The sequence below is a fragment of the Juglans regia genome, chromosome 14 (genome assembly GCF_001411555.2).
Source record: "Juglans regia cultivar Chandler chromosome 14, Walnut 2.0, whole genome shotgun sequence".
In the NCBI taxonomy this organism is placed as follows: Eukaryota; Viridiplantae; Streptophyta; class Magnoliopsida; order Fagales; family Juglandaceae; genus Juglans; species Juglans regia.
In genome coordinates, this window is record NC_049914.1 from 25,022,147 (window position 1) to 25,039,090 (window position 16,944).

At 38.3% G+C, this 16,944-nt stretch overlaps 2 protein-coding genes across 9 annotated transcripts; one reads left to right on the forward strand and one right to left on the reverse strand.

Moving 5' to 3' along the window:
• The first annotated feature begins 1,297 nt into the window (after positions 1–1,297).
• LOC118344491 (NAC domain-containing protein JA2-like) lies at positions 1,298–3,380 on the forward strand. Of its 2 annotated transcripts, none has more exons than XM_035685178.1 (2): positions 1,298–1,526; positions 2,045–3,380. In XM_035685178.1, the coding sequence occupies exons 1-2, from the start codon at positions 1,319–1,321 to the stop codon at positions 2,350–2,352; spliced, it is 516 nt and encodes a 171-aa protein (XP_035541071.1). In that variant the 5' UTR covers positions 1,298–1,318; the 3' UTR covers positions 2,353–3,380. The 2 variants fall into 2 exon arrangements, with proteins under 2 accessions (XP_035541071.1, XP_035541070.1); XM_035685177.1 differs by having other exon boundaries at positions 1,440–1,526.
• Positions 1,352–16,492, reverse strand: LOC109015196 (protein RETICULATA-RELATED 4, chloroplastic-like). Of its 7 annotated transcripts, XR_004798300.1 has the most exons (12): positions 15,857–16,492; positions 15,265–15,759; positions 13,484–13,596; positions 13,324–13,377; positions 5,868–5,968; positions 5,722–5,737; positions 5,038–5,129; positions 4,809–4,868; positions 4,493–4,608; positions 3,389–3,473; positions 1,655–1,748; positions 1,352–1,465 (listed from the first exon to the last, which is right to left on the reverse strand). XR_004798300.1 is itself a non-coding variant. In XM_035685181.1 (8 exons), exons 4-8 carry the CDS (start codon positions 5,059–5,061, stop codon positions 1,435–1,437), a joined length of 294 nt encoding a protein of 97 aa, XP_035541074.1. In that variant the 5' UTR covers positions 5,062–5,129; positions 5,722–5,737; positions 5,868–5,968; positions 6,136–6,351; the 3' UTR covers positions 1,352–1,434. The 7 variants fall into 7 exon arrangements, 4 of the variants coding, with proteins under 4 accessions (XP_035541074.1, XP_035541073.1, XP_035541072.1 ...); XR_004798299.1 differs by lacking the exon at positions 15,265–15,759 and having other exon boundaries at positions 4,809–4,924; positions 15,857–16,490; XR_004798298.1 differs by lacking the exon at positions 15,265–15,759 and having other exon boundaries at positions 15,857–16,487.
• Positions 16,493–16,944: the final 452 nt, after the last annotated feature.

A 16,944-nucleotide genomic window follows, 5' to 3' on the forward strand; every position in this document is an offset into this window, starting at 1 on the left:
TAAAGAGTGAATGGATAATTCAATATGGAGATTGAATTTAAATAGAAGAGATAAATATAAAGAAGTATGATATTGATTAAATTTTAGAAATAGATTTGACCAAACCAAAAAGATTGCTCTGGGTGATGTTCAATCTTGCTAATCAATGAATGAGTCGATGGTTATCGCTTTATCAGTTTGTGCCATGTCGTATCCACCAAGGAAAAATCTAATTGTAAGTAATTTTGCGCACTAATACGCATATTCATTCAATATGATTGGTCAGAAAATAAATTTTATTGACAATAGTGCATAGTAACAACATTAGTACTCAGATTAGTACGCAAATTTGCTTGTACATAGCAAAACTCATCCACCAATACTTAACAAATCTCGACCTTTTGGCATTACGGTTCGAGCCAATGGCGCTCTTCCTTCAACCAGCCTTTTTTACAATAATAAAATGCGCAAGTATTGCATCATAAGACTAAATGTCATAATTTGGTCAAAGTCTGATCAAAAGAATATATGCACATATCTTACGTTCCGAATTAATATTATGCTAATAAAGTATATTTTATTCATTCATTTTTTTTACATAATCTATAATTTATTATGTAAAGTAATACCAATAATTATGTTTGTATATATATATATATATAAGAATGCAAAAATTTTAAAAATGTTAATATATTTAATAATCATTGATTCGCAAGATATATAATTTTATTTTAATTTTCTTTTCCAACCAAAATTTAGGAAATTTGGATAGTTAGTTGAGATAAAAATTAAAAATTAAATAAAATATTATATTTTATTATTATTATTATTATATTAAAATTTAAAAAAATTGTAATGATTAGATGAAATTAGTTGAGAGGACTTTTGAATCCAAATCATTATATATCTACAGATAAAAGATAATAATAATTTAAGTTAAATTGAATTAATCGTTGTACATTGACATTATCTTGATGATAATTTGAACATATTCTGCACTCTTCACTGTTTTATCTTCTTTTTTCTATATCTAATTTTATTGTAGTTAATAACAGAATAAGGGACCATTTAAAAAATTATAAATGGGCACATACTCAAGGTCGTCACTTATCATTATATAATTTTTGAAGTATGGATCAGTTATATTCTTGAGATAAATCCTGGAAGTATCCAAAAATAAAGGAAAAACAATCCAAACCGAAGGATAAGTCTGAAGACTCAAAAATCGGTAGAAGTGGACTATTGATTCAAATATTTAAAAAGAAGAATTATACACTATTGGCGCTACCACCACTCTATTAAAAACAGAGTGAAGAGTCTGCTGCAATTACTTCGTGCCATGGAGGTTGAGAGCGGCAATTTCAATAGCAACAACAAGACTAAGGAACAAGCTGGATTTTTTAACAAACCTCCCGGGTACAGATTCCTCCCAACAGACGAAGAGCTCATCGTCTTTTACTTGGAGAAGAAAGCATGGAACCAGCCCCTGCCAATTAACAACATAGTGGAAGTTAACCTATATGCACATAATCCAGATTTTCTTGCAGGTAGGTAGTACTGATTTTATTGTACTGATCGTGGAGGTTTGAACATAACTTTGCATGATATAAAGTTTGTTTCTTGCTAATTATTTATAATCTGAATGTGAGAATCATGGTAGATATTGTGCAGATACCTTAATTTTCTTGATGTGCTTGTTTTTCTTGGAACTAACATTCCTGATATCAACCATCTTCTTCTTCTTTCCATGTCGAATGCACTTAGCAAAACTAGAAGAGAATAAATATATGAAATTAAACAAATATTCATGGTACTCAACTTGCTAACTCTGACTCATGTTCAGCTTAAATTTTGTTTAATTCATTGCGTTTGACAGTGCTTCATTTCGTTTGACTGAATCATGTGCAATTAATCAAGTAGAACTAATTATCTTGCTTGTGAGTGCATATTGCATGTGGTGCATACAGTCATGACATTCCATACTTTGAGCTTAAATTAAGACTATTTCATATTAAAGATCAAAAGTTGAACTAGAAAGTAACACTTGAATTTCTTCCATTAAAAGCAAAATACAAGGATTATCAAGAAGATCAATTATACATTTTCACCCCAAGAGATCGAAAGTATCGAAATGGAAGACGGCCAAATCGAGCTGCTGGTGATGGATATTGGAAAGCCACGGGAGCTGACAGGAAAATCAAATCCAAGGGAACCGTAGTTGGGTATAGGAAGGCATTGGTTTTTTATATAGGAAAGGCTCCAAAGGGTAAAAAGACCAACTGGATTATGCACGAATTTAGAGTCGAGGATTCACCCTGTAGCGGAAGAGGCTCAAATGGCATGAGGGTATGTAGTTTTTCATCCTTTTACTAATTAACATATATGTTCGTTTTAAGGCTCTTAATTCTATTCTCAAAAACTGACCATCATCAGCACTAAATCTTGTACCATGCAGTTGGATGACTGGGTCTTATGCAGGATTTATAAAAAACCCGTTAAATCAATCAAAATTCAAATTGAAGATAATGTTCCTGCGATGGTTGGTTCAACTTCTATGCTAGATGATTATCATGGGGGAGATGATGAGCATATAGATAAGATGAATTGTGGAAATCTCGAAGCTGCCGCCATTGCTGATGTTGAAGTACCAATAATAGGTGCCCGGGATAATATGCAGATCACCACGGCCAGTACCTACCAAAATGGGTTCCAGCAGCCAGAATCTGCTGCTCAATGCAGTAACGCTCATGCTCATGATACTGGGGCTACTTTCAATGACTACTTCAATTATGCAAGTCCTCTTGATCTTCCTGCCACGATGGTTCCACCAATTGGATGGCCCAACTGGGCTGATAATTCCCCGGATCAGACAGTCTTTGGGTCTAACTATCTAAATGAACCGAGTGAATTCCAAGAGGATCTGTGGATGAGTTTGCCATCTCAATTGGATCCTAGTAGTTATAGCTTTTACCAAGAGTCGTATGTGGATAGTGTCCCAAATAATAATCCTGATGATATTAATGGCAGTGAAGAGTCTAACGACTGATCTTTAACTTGATGAGGGAACTTTAGTATTATTACTGGACTTGACCTTTATATAGGATGATGATCTAGCTAGTTTTGGCAGCTAAATTTATGTATTTAAATGACATTTTCTACCGGATTCATGTAGATGGTTTTTATTAATTCCTAATAAAACTTCGATTGATATTGTCATTTACCCTATGTGTTGCAAAACTCTTGCATTCATGTTAAGCATTGGATGAAAACAGAAAAAAGAAAAACATGTCAGAAACAAAACCAAAGCTTACATGCTCTAAGATTATGATCTTTAACTGATATGATCAGCATTATTCAAACATCATACACCCTAAAATCAATGACAACCAAGCATATTAGAGAGAAATACCTTCTTCCAGACACGGCCTCTCCATCCATATAATATTGCAGACAATACTCCAAGAACAGGACCAGAATACTCTGCCAATATAGCTCTAGCACACATAAAAGCTAATGAATGTTAACTACTGACAAATAGAGACTATGAAGAAAAAAGGACACATTATAAAAATTCCAAGAAAAATATGAGCTATACAGTATTTTAGATCAAGTGATTTAAGAAGAAGCAAATATCAAATTCTCCACAACAAATAGAAATTAGGAACGGGGATCTAGACATAATCCACGGGAAAAAGCAAGGTAGAGAACATATGTTCATAATTTTAAAGTTAAAGTTAAAGGGCCATGGGTCTTTACAATCTAAAATGGTTTGCAAAAGCCACCCAAGTTTATCGAGTTCTTAACAAAAACACTCTGAATAGAGGATAGCAAAATAATAAAAATTATAACATTTTTTTACTGATGGAGGCTGGTTAACAAAAACACCCAAGGGATATATGTTTCTCATTTCAAATGTTATGTGTTCATATACCTGCAAAGGCATCAAAACAGAAATAAGGTATTCTTTTTTAGATATTAGATTGAGTGCATCAACTTTTCTGTTTGTCAGAAATTTCAGCCAAAAAGCATGCTGCTACATATTTAAAGCCAATAATAAATGGAGATTTCACTTTCGTGGAAAAAAAAAAAGAAAGGAAACTAACCCAAAGGAAAAATTAGAGTCCAATTAACTATTATGGCTGGTTGAGTGTGATCATGCCAACGACAAATGACAAGCCATCATGAGAGGTGATATCTCTTAGCATTTCTAAGTAATGTAGGATTCATGCTCTTTTCATGGTTATGACCTCCCTTCTTGTTTAAATATAATTGTATTTCTTGGTTTAGGAGGTTAACTTATGGAAACTCGTGGGTGATTTCAACTTCCATGGAATCACATCACCAGGTAGTGTTTCTATTATGTATATGAATTTTAATTAGAGTTCCATCTTATTAGAGTTTCACCGTATTTAGCTGCAGGAGTTTATGGTGTGTCTAGCGTAATTTCTTATTGTAAATAGTTTTGGATTGGATCAAAGATTTGATACAACTGTGTTAGACATAGAGTACTTACCTCTGATAATAATGCTTAAATCTTCACTTGCAGCTTAAAATGCCATCAGAGCTTAAACCAGTACCTAATGATTTCCTCTGGGTTGCACCCAGATTAATATTTGCAATTCAGGTTCGCTACATATATTTAATCAAATGGTCAAGAAGATTTACAAAATCACCCGTACACACTTAATCTAATGGTCAAGGAAACATTATTGTCCAAAATAACATAACAATAAATTTCTGAAAAAAAAAAAGTTTCCTTTTCTTAAGAACAACCCGTGCATGTCAACATTCATGATTCATAACTACAAATTTGGAAACCAAATGCTTACCTTGTCTGCTGAGACAGTTAACAAAAAATCACCTCGAGCAACAAATTTTAGACTGGTAACCTATCAAATACAATGTCTAATTCAGCCAACAGATTTTCATGACAGGACAACTTCAACTACAACAAAAAATAGACAAAGATAAGCAAATAATGATCTAATTGAAGAAGGGAAAAAATGAAATTTCTCTTGAACTTTTCTTTAGCCGTCAACTGTTAGTGGCTGGGCAAACCTGATTTGCATTCTGGGAATGCATTCCAGGCTTCCTCTTTCATGGTGAGAGCATCTGCTGGTGCAAAAGTAGTAAGCCAAGAAGGAACTTTGCTGCAACAAGAATTACAATAGTATGAGAATTTAAAAATTATAACAAGATATTCCAAGAAAAACAAAAAAGGAAGTACAAGAAAGAAAGAAAAAATCCACCAAAAACTTAATGGATGTATCAAATCTTTCAAAGTCATGATAGTAATTATAAAAATTAGAATTAAAGTTATCCTTTGATAGTATTAATACTTGTGCCAGTCACATTCGCAAAAGCATATAAGGATACAGTTCAATAGATTATCTCAGCAATGGAGAAGAAGAGAAAGTGATGTTTTTTTTTTCCTCGACAACAAAACAACACATGGTATCATTGGTAACGACCTTTGATAACATCTCAAGAGATTCAAGACACTTTCGCACTAATATGAACTTAAAAAGTGATGTTGGTTCATTTCTCGATTCAATGATTTGTCAACAAATTAAACCCAATACAATAAACCCCCAATTTTAATTGACCAAAACACAACCCTAAATCTAAGCCATCTATTCACAGAAACTTCAACCTCCCTAACTCACAGATTAGACCCAAAGATGAGAGAATAAGAAAGAAGAAGAAGAAAATACAAAAACTGAAGAAAACCTCCATTCGTACCTTAACCAGCAGGTAACTGAGGAAGAAAGTCCACCAAATGCAACAACAATAAAAAGAGTGAGTCATCGAGGGAGGATAAACGAATATTTAAAGGACATCTGAGGGGAGAGAGAAGTTCCACAATAATGAACCCAAGAATGTGTTACCTGTCTGAGCAGCAGAGTAAATGGCACTCAGCATAAGTTTGCGATGGTGTAGCAAAGTATTCAGAATCTACTGTTCAATAACACCAACTAAGACTCGATACCTGTCAACAGAATTACATCTGTGATAAATACTTTGCATTCAACAAAGAGCGTACTCCTTTGCTCTATTTCACAGTAACAGGCAAGAATATTACTTAGACCAAGTTAAGGAAGAATTTAAATATTCTAATTAAAAACGAAAAACAAAGGAAACTTTTACATGTCTCACAGAATCAGTCATTCCATTGTATCTCCTAAGAAAGCTTTTGGGGCCTCTTTTGTAATGGCGTCTTTATAGCTCAGCAACATAATCTCTTTGCCCATATATGTTCAGATGAGATGAGGACCACAACATAATTCTTGAATGATATGTTAACATGCCTTCCCCATTCTTTCTCAATGATTCCAGTTTCAAATATGTAATTGGTTGATAAATTTTATACAAAAAATTAAAATAAAAATAAAAACAAAAAGTTTCCCATAGTATGGAAAATGAAGCTGAAAAAAGTGTGTGTGTGTGTAATGCAACTATTTCTCTCTCCTAAAAATTTTCTCTCCGTACAATATTTTCTTCTCTTAGTTTTCTTGTGCATTGCTGCTGTGTTGGTACTTTCTTATGGTGATTATCATGTAGTCCAGTGGTGATTAGCATGTAGTCTAGTGTATTCCTCTGAATCATTAGGTTTGCATTGGCTGTGGGTTGGTTTTAGATGGGGTTGTGCAAGGAGGTATTCATTGATCAGAAATTGTTCGAGCTCAAAAAGGAGAATGCAAAGTGGTGGAGGATTATAGAAAGTAGTCATCGTGGGGTGAAGTACATTTCAGTGGACGGGGAAACTCTAGGCTGGCTGGGTTCTATGGTGAAGGATTGTACAGTAACAGTGGGTTCTCAGGAGTTTCTGCAAACTCGTAGAAAAGGAGACACTGTGATAATAGTGAGGAAGGGACATAACTTTAATGGTAGTTTTATTTCCATTTCAGAATTTGGTCGTGATAAGAGAAGAGGCTTGCTAGTGATTCCGGAAGGAAGGAAGGGGGAGGGATGGAAAAAGCTTGCTGACATTTTAATGGAGATGGCTGATTTTCAGATAGTTGCTGCAAAGAAGAACAATGGTGAGGGAGGTGTTCCATCATCGTTGGCAGGTGGGGCAAGGACGTACAGTGAAGTGTTGAAGAAGTTACCGTATCAGGATGCGGTAGTGGTGTCAGGTGTAACCATACCTGAGGACGTGCAGCGGAATGGTGTGGCAGAAAGCAGTTTGGCGGGGCTAAATGAGGGAAGTATTTTGAAGATGTTAACGGGATTGGAGGAGAAGATCGGCATTGTGCTAGATGAAATAAATCATCTAAAACGCTGTGTTAAAGGCAAGGAGGTGATGGGCCGAATTGGTGGGCCTGGTATGGGGCTGAGCAGAACAATGGGCCTGGGCAAGGGTCAGACTTCAGGCCCTGTGAAGGTCTGGAGGGCAGTGGAGAAAGCCGGGTCGGGGAAGGGTCTCGGATCCGTGATATCGGACCAGGGAAAGAGAGTGCCGCCGATAACCTCATTACCGGCAACCATGCCGGCACAGAAGTGGCCGACAACCTCGGTCGACCCCTCTGGCGAGATGGGAAACGAGATCCGCCTCGGATCCGAGATTTCGGACCAGAGCCAGGATGCTTCTGTGGAGCCGATAAATGGATTATCGGCAACCCTGCCGGCACAGAAGCTGCCGACACACTCGGACGACTATTCAGGTGAGGCGGCGAAGGAGGTCCGACGGGAAGAGACAGAGGAGGGGGAGTTTCTGGCGTTAGAGAGTGCGTCTGCGTCTTTGTCTTCAGAGCTATTGTTGGGAAATGTATTCTCGGAATTTTGTGTGGTGGACGAAGCTCCAGAAGAAGGGCATGAGCAGTCTGGGTTGAGGGATAGAGAGCTGCATCGTTGTGGGGAGATGCTTTCGCGGGACAGCAACGTGATTCAGAGTGGTCTTCCACTTTTGGTGAGGAGCAGTTCTGATGAGTTAGTTGATGGGGTTGATTCTCTTATTAATAATATGGGTGTAAATGGTGAAACAAATAAACTGATGGTTTCGGTGATTCCCAAGAACAGTATTGGGGAAGAGGGGACTCCTACTCCTTTATGTACACTCCCTCCCAGTGATTATAGGAGTTATTCGACGCATTGGATTTTTAAAAAGGTAGAGGAGTTACAGAAAATATTCGGGGTTTCTTTTGGAGGTTATGAGGAACAATTTATGGCCCTTTTAGTGGCTATTGAAGCTAGCCGTTCAAAATCAGCCTCTAAGCAAGATAGGGAACTTAAACGCCTAACATGCTCCATCAATTACGATGTCAAGGAGGGGAGTAGTGGAAGGGTTAGATCAAAAGGGAGGGGTAAGTTAAGTTTTAATGAAGCCTAAGCTCGTTTCTTGGAATGTAAGGGGTCTCAATAATAGGGAAAAACGCCTTCGGATCAAAGCTCTATTGAGACTATGGAAGGGAGATGTGATATGCTTGCAAGAAACAAAGTTGGGTCTTATTGATAGAAGTATTGTGCGTAGTATTTGGGGATGCCCTTATTTGGGTTGGTCTTATTTAGCCTCTCAGGGAGCATCAGGTGGAGTATTATTAATGTGGGATAAAAGAGTGATTGAGGAGATTGAGGAATGTGTTGGAGAGTTTTCGGTTTCGGTGTTGTTTAAAAATGTGAGTGATGGGTGGATTTGGGCTTTTGCAGGGTCTTATGGTCCTAACATAGATAGTGATAGAAGACGGTTGTGGGAGGAGTTGGCGGGAATACACTCTTTATGGGATGTGCCGTGGTGTATGGGGGGTGATTTTAACATTATTCGCTTTCCCAGTGAACGATCGGGGCATCATCGACACACTTTGGCCATGGCGGAATTCTCTGAGTTCATCTTTGATATGGATCTTATGGACCTCCCCTTGGTGGGTGGTGAGTTTACTTGGTCTAATGGCCGTGTTTGGTCGAAATTGGATAGATTTCTTGTCTCGCCATTATGGGAAGCACACTACCCAGAAGTTAGCCAGAAAAGGTTAGCTAGAGTCAGTTCAGACCATTTTCCCATCCTTTTAGATTGTGGTGGTATTCAAGGGGGTCGCCGGTACTTCAAGTTTGAGAATATGTGGCTTAAGGTAAACGGGTTTGTAGAGATGGTGAGAAATTGGTGGACTTCATACCAGTTTAGTGGCACTCCGAGTTTTATTCTTGCAGGTAAGATGAAGGCTCTAAAGCAAGACCTAAAGAAATGGAACTTGGAAGTTTTTGGTCATATTGACAATCAGAAGTCTATTTTGTTGGAGGAGTTGGAGGAGTTGGAGGGTAAGGAATTATTGGGAAGGGCCTCGGAGGAGGAGTTATTGAGAAAAGTGACGGTTGTGGCAGAATTGGAAAGGGTTTTGCTGCTAGAAGAGACTTCATGGCGTCAAAAATCCAGAGCCCTCTGGTTGAAAGAGGGTGATAGGTGTACGAAGTTTTTCCACAAAATGGCTAATTCTCATCGACGCAATAATGCGATTGAGTTGTTACATTCAGGTACACAGGAGCTATCTTCTTCGGCTGATCTAGAAAGTCACATTGCACATTATTATGAGACTCTACTTACCGAACCAGCAACTTGGAGGCCGAAGCTTGATGACTTACCGTTTGAGACAATTGATTCACAGCTGGTTAATGTATTGGAGAGACCTTTTGTGGAAGATGAGATCTTCAAGGTCATATCTGGTATGGTTAAGGACAAAGCGCCGGGCCCGGATGGTTTTTCAATGGGTTTCTTTCAAACTTGTTGGGATGTGGTGAAAGGTGATGTCTTGCGGGTGTTCAGTGAATTTCATGCTTATCAAAAGCTTGAAAAATCACTTAATGCGACTTTTATCGCACTCATTCCAAAGAAAAGTGGGGCGTCGAATATTGAGGATTTTCGTCCAATAAGTTTGATTAGCAGTGTCTATAAGATTATTTCAAAGGTCCTTGCTAACCGGCTCAGTCTAGTGCTGGAAAATATTATCTCCAAGCCCTAGAATGCTTTTATTCATGGGAGATATATACTTGATTCGGTGCTCATTGCAAATGAGTGTTTGGATGCTAGGTTGAGGGAGGGAAGTCCAGGTATTCTTTGCAAGCTAGACATGGAGAAGGCTTATGACCATGTGAACTGGGATTTCCTTTTGTATTTATTGAAGAGGTGTGGCTTTGGAGATAGGTGGATTTCCTGGATGCGTTTTTGCATTTCAACAGCCCGGTTTTCAGTGTTAGTTAATGGCACTCCTGCAGGTTTTTTTTATAGTTCGAGGGGTTTGAGACAGGGTGATCCTTTATCTCCCTTTCTTTTTGTCATAGTTATGGAGGCGCTGAGCAAGATGTTGCAGGCTACTGTTAGTGGGGGTTTCTTATCTGGTTTTCAGGTGGGAAATGGCTCTGGTAGCTCTTGTATCATTTCACATCTTCTTTTCGCAGACGACACTCTGTTGTTTTGTGAAGCGGATAGGAGTCAGGTCCAAACTTTGCGTGCATTATTACTTTGTTTTGAAGCAGTATCAGGACTCAAGGTGAATCTTGACAAGTCTGAGATGGTACCGGTGGGGGTGGTCCCTAATATACGCAATCTAGCTAGTCTTTTGGGTTGCAGGGTGTCCTCGCTCCCAATGAAATACCTGGGCCTTCCGCTAGGTGCTACTTTCAAGAGTAGAGCTATGTGGGATGGGGTGGTCGAAAAGATAGAAAAAAGGTTGGCTGGATGGAAAAGGGTGTATCTTTCGAAAGGGGGTCGTCTCACTCTTATCAAGAGTACCCTTACAAATCTTCCCACTTATTTTTTATCCCTTTTTCCTATGCCTGTTGGGGTGGTGAATAGAATCGAGAAACTATTCAAGGCATTTTTATGGGGAGGCTTAGGGGAGGAGAAGAAAGTTCATTTGGTTAATTGGAAGTCAGTATGTTCTCCAGTTGAGTATGGGGGGTTGGGTGTGTGTAATTTGAGAACTTTTAATAAAGTGTTGTTGGGGAAATGGCTTTGGAGATATCATATGGAAGAGGGTTCTTTGTGGAGGGAAATAATAGATGCTAAACATGGAGTTGATTGGGGTGGTTGGTGTTCTAAAGAAGTGAGAGGGGGGCATGGAGTGGGGCTATGGAAGTTTATAAGAAAGGGGTGGATTATTTTCGTAAATCATATCCGTTTTGTCGCAGGCGAGGGTAACCGAATCAGTTTTTGGCGAGATGTGTGGTGTGGAGAGCACGCATTGGAAAGGGTGTTTCCAGCTTTATATCGTATTGCAGTTAACAAGGACGTGTCTGTGGCGGAAGTGCGATTATTTGCACATGGCTCGCATCAGTGGAATATTCTGTTTAATAGAGATATTCATGATTGGGAATTATCTATGGTTTCAGATTTTTTCAGCTTGTTACATTCTTTTGGGTCTACTATGGCACAACAAGACAGCTTGAAATGGAGGCTCCAGGATCATAAGAAATTCTCAGTAAAAGCGTATTATAAAATTCTGATTTCTCAGGATCACACCTCATTCCCATGGAGGAACATTTGGAGGTCTCGAGTGCCTTCTAGAGTTGCTTTTTTTGTTTGGAATGCTGCCCTTGGGAAGATCTTAACCACGGATAACTTGAGGAAAAGAGGATGTGTTGTATTGGATTGGTCCTACATGTGTAGGAAGAATGGAGAATCGGTAGATCATCTTTTACTACATTGTGATGTAGCAAGAGGGCTATGGGATGAGATTTTTCGACGGGTCGGGGTGGCTTGGGTAATGCCTAGGAGAGTGGTGGAGCTCATGGGTTGTTGGAGAAAATTGCAGGGCAGTCATCAAGTGGCAGCAGTTTGGAGAATGATTCCGTTGTGTATCATGTGGTGTATTTGGACGGAACGGAATATGCGCTGCTTCGAAGACAAGGAACGAACAATGTTGGAGCTGAAGAATTATTTTATGCACACTTTATTGCTTTGGTTTTCAGCTATTGTATTAAATGGGGATGATATACATGAATTCCTATCTTTAGTTTAACACTCGTAGAATGTATCTAGGTGTTCAAATGTATACTTCCGGTGTACTAGGTATATGCCTATTTCATTCACATCAATAAAGTTTATATCTTACTTATCAAAAAAAAAAAAATGAAGCTGAAAAAGCACATTATAAACATTGTTTTCTATTGAAAAGAAGGTATGATAATATTTTTGATATATTTATATTCAAAGGTCTACCCATCAAAATAAACAGAACGCAAGAGAGAGAGAGAGAGAGAGAGAGAGAGAGAGAAGGTTGAACTTTTTATTTATTTTCCTCGACACTAAGAATGGTTGACACTCTAATCAGGCAGGACATGTTTTTTTCACAGGATAAACTAGAAAGGTTTCATTGTAAGTGCTAGACAGCATAAGCTGCGCTTGTGGATAGTATGGGCACGTTTTCCACTTCAACCGGATAAGACTTATCAACAGCTTTCCTTGCATTGATCAATGCATTCATAACTGCTGTCCCAACTTTAACTAAGCAAAACACATTAAACTCCAGCATTTTGCATTAATGGTGCTCCAACTTGCATAACATTTTCTTAAGAAAAATGATGATAAAAAACCTTTGCAACAAAAGTTAGAGAAAGAGTGATCAATATTAGTCAAATCTGAAAAGGAAGTGCATGCTTTAGTAATCCATATACATTATTTCCCCAGCTATTTTATTGAGATCATGTAGAATCGTATGGAAAATTTCTAGAACCAGAGTTAATCCTTTCTTTTAGTATACCTCAATCGGTCAAGTTTTCAGTCGAGGATTGGGGGCAGCTTTGGGTTATATCTCAGATGAAAAATCATTTCATTTTAGCGACTACAGATAACATAAAGAGCAAAACTACAATGGGGAAACTTGACAAAGCACACTGAAACTATGAAGATAACCACTCCGCGAGTCATAATAAATCAATTATCTTTTTTTTTATCTGTAAAAGTAAGTTTCATTAATATGAATGATTACCCACGTCCAAATTATCTTTTTTGCATAAATTAATTATCTTACCATAACTTGAGGTTAGGTCCAACACTTAGAAATCAAGACAGGAATGGTCAGGCAATCCTTTCATGGGTAATCATTCATTCCTTGAGTTTGGACATGGGTTGCACCTAAACCCAACCAACCTTGTCTAAGTCTAAAGCCTTAACTACATATGCCACTATATGCAAAAATCCTCAACATCTTGATCTCAAGAACAAACCAGGAAAAAAAATATACATTGATTGCAAACTACTAACAAGTGATGAAGCTGTGCCAACTGCAAAAAGCTTTGTCCCATTACGTTACACAAACAAAACCAGCAAATGTAAAACATGCGATTTCATTGTTAACTTCAAACCCAAATTTTGGGATCCATTTAAGCAGGCAAATATGGAAGCCGTTTGCTCACCACCACAGCCCCTAATCTCTGTAGAAAAGAATTTGAGGTTCCGGCAAGAGCAACCTGTGGACAGATTTTGAGGACAATGTAATAAAATGTGTATCTTCAATTCAAATAAGCTTGGCAACATGCAAGTTGCTGCATTAGTCTAGAGGGCAAAAAATATAACCTGGAATGCATTATCAGGGCAGTTATGGAAGAACTTGGCAATTGTTCCAGCACTAGTTGCAAGTGGTGGTCGGAGAGAAACAGTAGGGGCAGGAAAAGAAACGAGCACGGAATCTGCAATTATTGCCATTACCCATGAAAGGTAATGACAGAAAGTACATATTCAAAATAAGACAAGGATTACTGCAAAAGATAATCTGTAGGATGCAATATTCTTCAACATAGTTTTTTTTTTTTTTTTTTATAAGAAATATTCCTCTGAATAGTTATACGTAAGCGCTTTTGATTACTTAGATGGTGTAGTAAAAATCATAGCAGTTATTCTTAATTAAACAGTTCAGATTTTATCATCCATGCAGCAAGGTATAAAGGATGCGGGTTTGACCAAAAGAGCCCTCAATTCCCATGGCATGGATGATTTTACCAAACTATTCGTTTCAATTCACTCTTTAATAGTTTAGTTCTTGAAAACGAAACAATCTGAAACAAATGAAACCACTCAACCAATCTAGGTTGTGAAAGGCCAAAAGAAACTTTTATAAGCAAGAAACCTTTATTAAAAAGCGTAAAAGGTGAACACGAATACACTGGATGTATACAAGAGAGAACTCCACTAGAAGGATAAAACAGATACAAGAAAACTATGAAAGTTAAGCCCATTAAAGTCTTTTGAAGCAGTCTAAAGGAGGAGAATGCTGAAAAATAATGGTTTGAGCTCCTCTTCAGTCTTCAAACATTCTATCATTCCTTTATTTGAAAATAAATCATATGAGACAAATTGAAACCATTTTCACACTGATGCAACTTGCGTACTGCCACTTAACCCTCTCAAGAATAAAATAGCCTACAATTCTATGGATAGGACTTGAGCCAAACCAACCTATCTAAAGAAGTCACTCCACACAAGCAATCTCACAAAAGAGTAAAAGATGATCAATGGGCTCACCACTCCCCTTACACATGCAGTACCAATCAATTGAAACGATGGCCAAAAAACTCTTATAAAAGACAATCTAAGCAAATGACGCACCTCAGTAGGGAATCGTATGTTTTATACCAAATGGTGCAACTATATATTAAACTAAACCATTTTTATGGATCTAAGTACATTTATGACAAAAGAGAGGAATCTGAACGAACATATTGCATGAAGATAACATATAATTTCTTGTACACAAAGGAACATACACCAGGGCACCTCTTCTAGATCATACCCAGTTGCATTTAATGATGTAAGGCCAAACCTACGGTGATATTAAATTACAAGAAGCCACTATGAGATAAATCACAAGCGTCGACAACATAGGCAAAAGACTTGGCGTAAATAACAATTGGGGTAGACGCAAATTAATGGAGCATATATTTGATGGAATGATCCATACCACATCGATCTGCAAAAACAATTTCAAGCTCTTTGAAAAAATTCTCTAGACCTGTTTTCCAACAGAAGAGCATAACTAGGTGTCCAGCAAAAGAACTCTTCCTGGTTTGCCATGATGATAAGATGAGATTATGGTTCACTCATGTTCCCCATTGATTCAACAGGCCAAGTTTTGCCCCAGTCCATATATATATTTTTCAATGTTAATCATCAGCCAACTTGATATTTCCAGAATACCTAAAAATTAAATTCTATGTCCGCACACTGCATTACATATTCTTTCAATGTAATAAAAACCACATGTAAATACTAAATCCTTCCTCATTTAGCTGAAATTTTGAATCAACTTCCGATGAATTAGAAAAAAGTTTGTTCATATATCATCAAATAAAATTAATTACCTAAAACCCTTCCATCATTCTTTTTCCCAAATATCCATGGTTTTAATTTCAGAGCTCGATTCTCGTGGCTACATATACACTGGGCAAGCTGAAGTTATTACAGTCTGAAAAGGTATTTTGGTTGTCATGAAAGGGGTTGGAAACTTGTATAAATTGCTTGGAAGCACGGTTGTTGGTGCACAAATGGTGATAGAACGTGATGAATTTCCAGTGCGTTATAGCATAGAAGATATAGAAGATTGTGTCACATCAGTGAATAAGGTATGGAGATCTTGATGAAAAGGGAACTTATTCCCAAGATGTGCTTAGTGACAAGGGATTTTGTGAGTATTGTGTCTATGGGAAGCATCATAAGCAAAGCTTCAAGGCCGGGAGTCACACGGGTAAAGGCATACTTGACTGCATTCACTCGGATTTATGGGGCTTGTCTCGCACTAAATCATGCGGAGGTGCATCGTACTTTATATCTTTCATTGATGATTACTCAAGGATCACCTACATTACACACGTAGGTACGAATTTCTCCTATCATGAAAAGCATATATACAAGTTCTCGTAAAATGAATCACAGTTTATATACAAAAATCCGTACCATGGTGAACATTCCGACGCAGTACTCGATTCCGACCACGGCGTGGAATGGGTCGTCGGCTAAAAGGCGCTCCTTGAAGCCGCCGAATTGCATCAACCAGCAAAACAGCCCCGACTTCTCGAGCTCTAAGAACCGGTCGATCACCGATCCCGGGATACTCCCGGCCTCGACCGCCGCCCTCAGATCATTTGACATGCTCTCCAAGAGTCACCCCGCCTCCGCCAGCACCACCATCGCCTCCTCCCTGTTCTTGTCCCCCGCGTTCCCCGCTCTTCCCCCTCCTTCTCCGCTGCTGTTTCCTCGGTTGTTCCCGTACTTGTTGTTGTTGCTATTTTCGTCGTCTCCATCGTTTCCGCCAACCAAAATGGCGTCTTTAGGGACGTACAAGGGTGTGAGAATTCGAAGGGCGGGAGCAGGTGATATATTGAGGCGGAGCTGGAGAGGAAGGGAGGCGGCGACAACGAGGAGGAAGCGAGTGGACGGTAGGGATCGAGTTCGGAGAGTGGAGAAAGAGAGAAGGAAGGGTTGAAGCAGAAGGCGATTGCCATTGCTCAGCTCTGCTCTGCTCAGCTCAGCTTCTTCGCGTTGCACTCTGGCTCTATCTGTCTGTCACCCGTCTCTGGCCGCGATGATAGGGCCCAAATTCATAATGGGTTTGAGTTGGATAATAGATGTTTAGTAGTTGGCTGAGCCTAAAACCCAAAGTCATCATCTCTTTTATTTATAGGAATTCTGTTGAAGAAGGGTCATGACCCATTTACTTGTTGTCTGTTTGGTATTTTGGTCTTAGTTATAATTGTTGCTTTATGTGCGGGACTTTGGTTAGAAAATTAGTATATGTAGTAGAATTATGAAATTGTATAGACATTCAAAATCATTAATAAAAATATTTTCTTCTTCTCTTTTCTCTATTTTTCTTGGATGCAGGTCAACCTCAAATTTGACCTATTTTCTTACATTTTTTCTCATATTTTCTTGTCATCCAAATTCTACCAATCAGGTGTGTTACAAGTGGTATCCAGAACCAGTCTTTCCTTGGTATTGGGTTTATCAATTCGTGAAAATGGAAAATATTATCTCATCCTTAC

Coding starts and splice junctions, on each gene's coding strand:
- LOC118344491 (XM_035685177.1), top strand. CDS start 2,429: ATGCAGTTGGATGACTGGGTCTTATGCAGGATTTATAAAAAACCCGTT.
- LOC109015196 (XM_035685179.1), bottom strand. CDS start 16,051: ATGTCAAATGATCTGAGGGCGGCGGTCGAGGCCGGGAGTATCCCGGGA. Junction 13,597..15,856: donor GCGTCGGAATGTTCACCATG/GTACGGATTTTT, acceptor CAATAATTGCAG/ATTCCGTGCTCGTTTCTTTT. Junction 13,378..13,483: donor GCCCTGATAATGCATTCCAG/GTTATATTTTTT, acceptor ATCTGTCCACAG/GTTGCTCTTGCCGGAACCTC.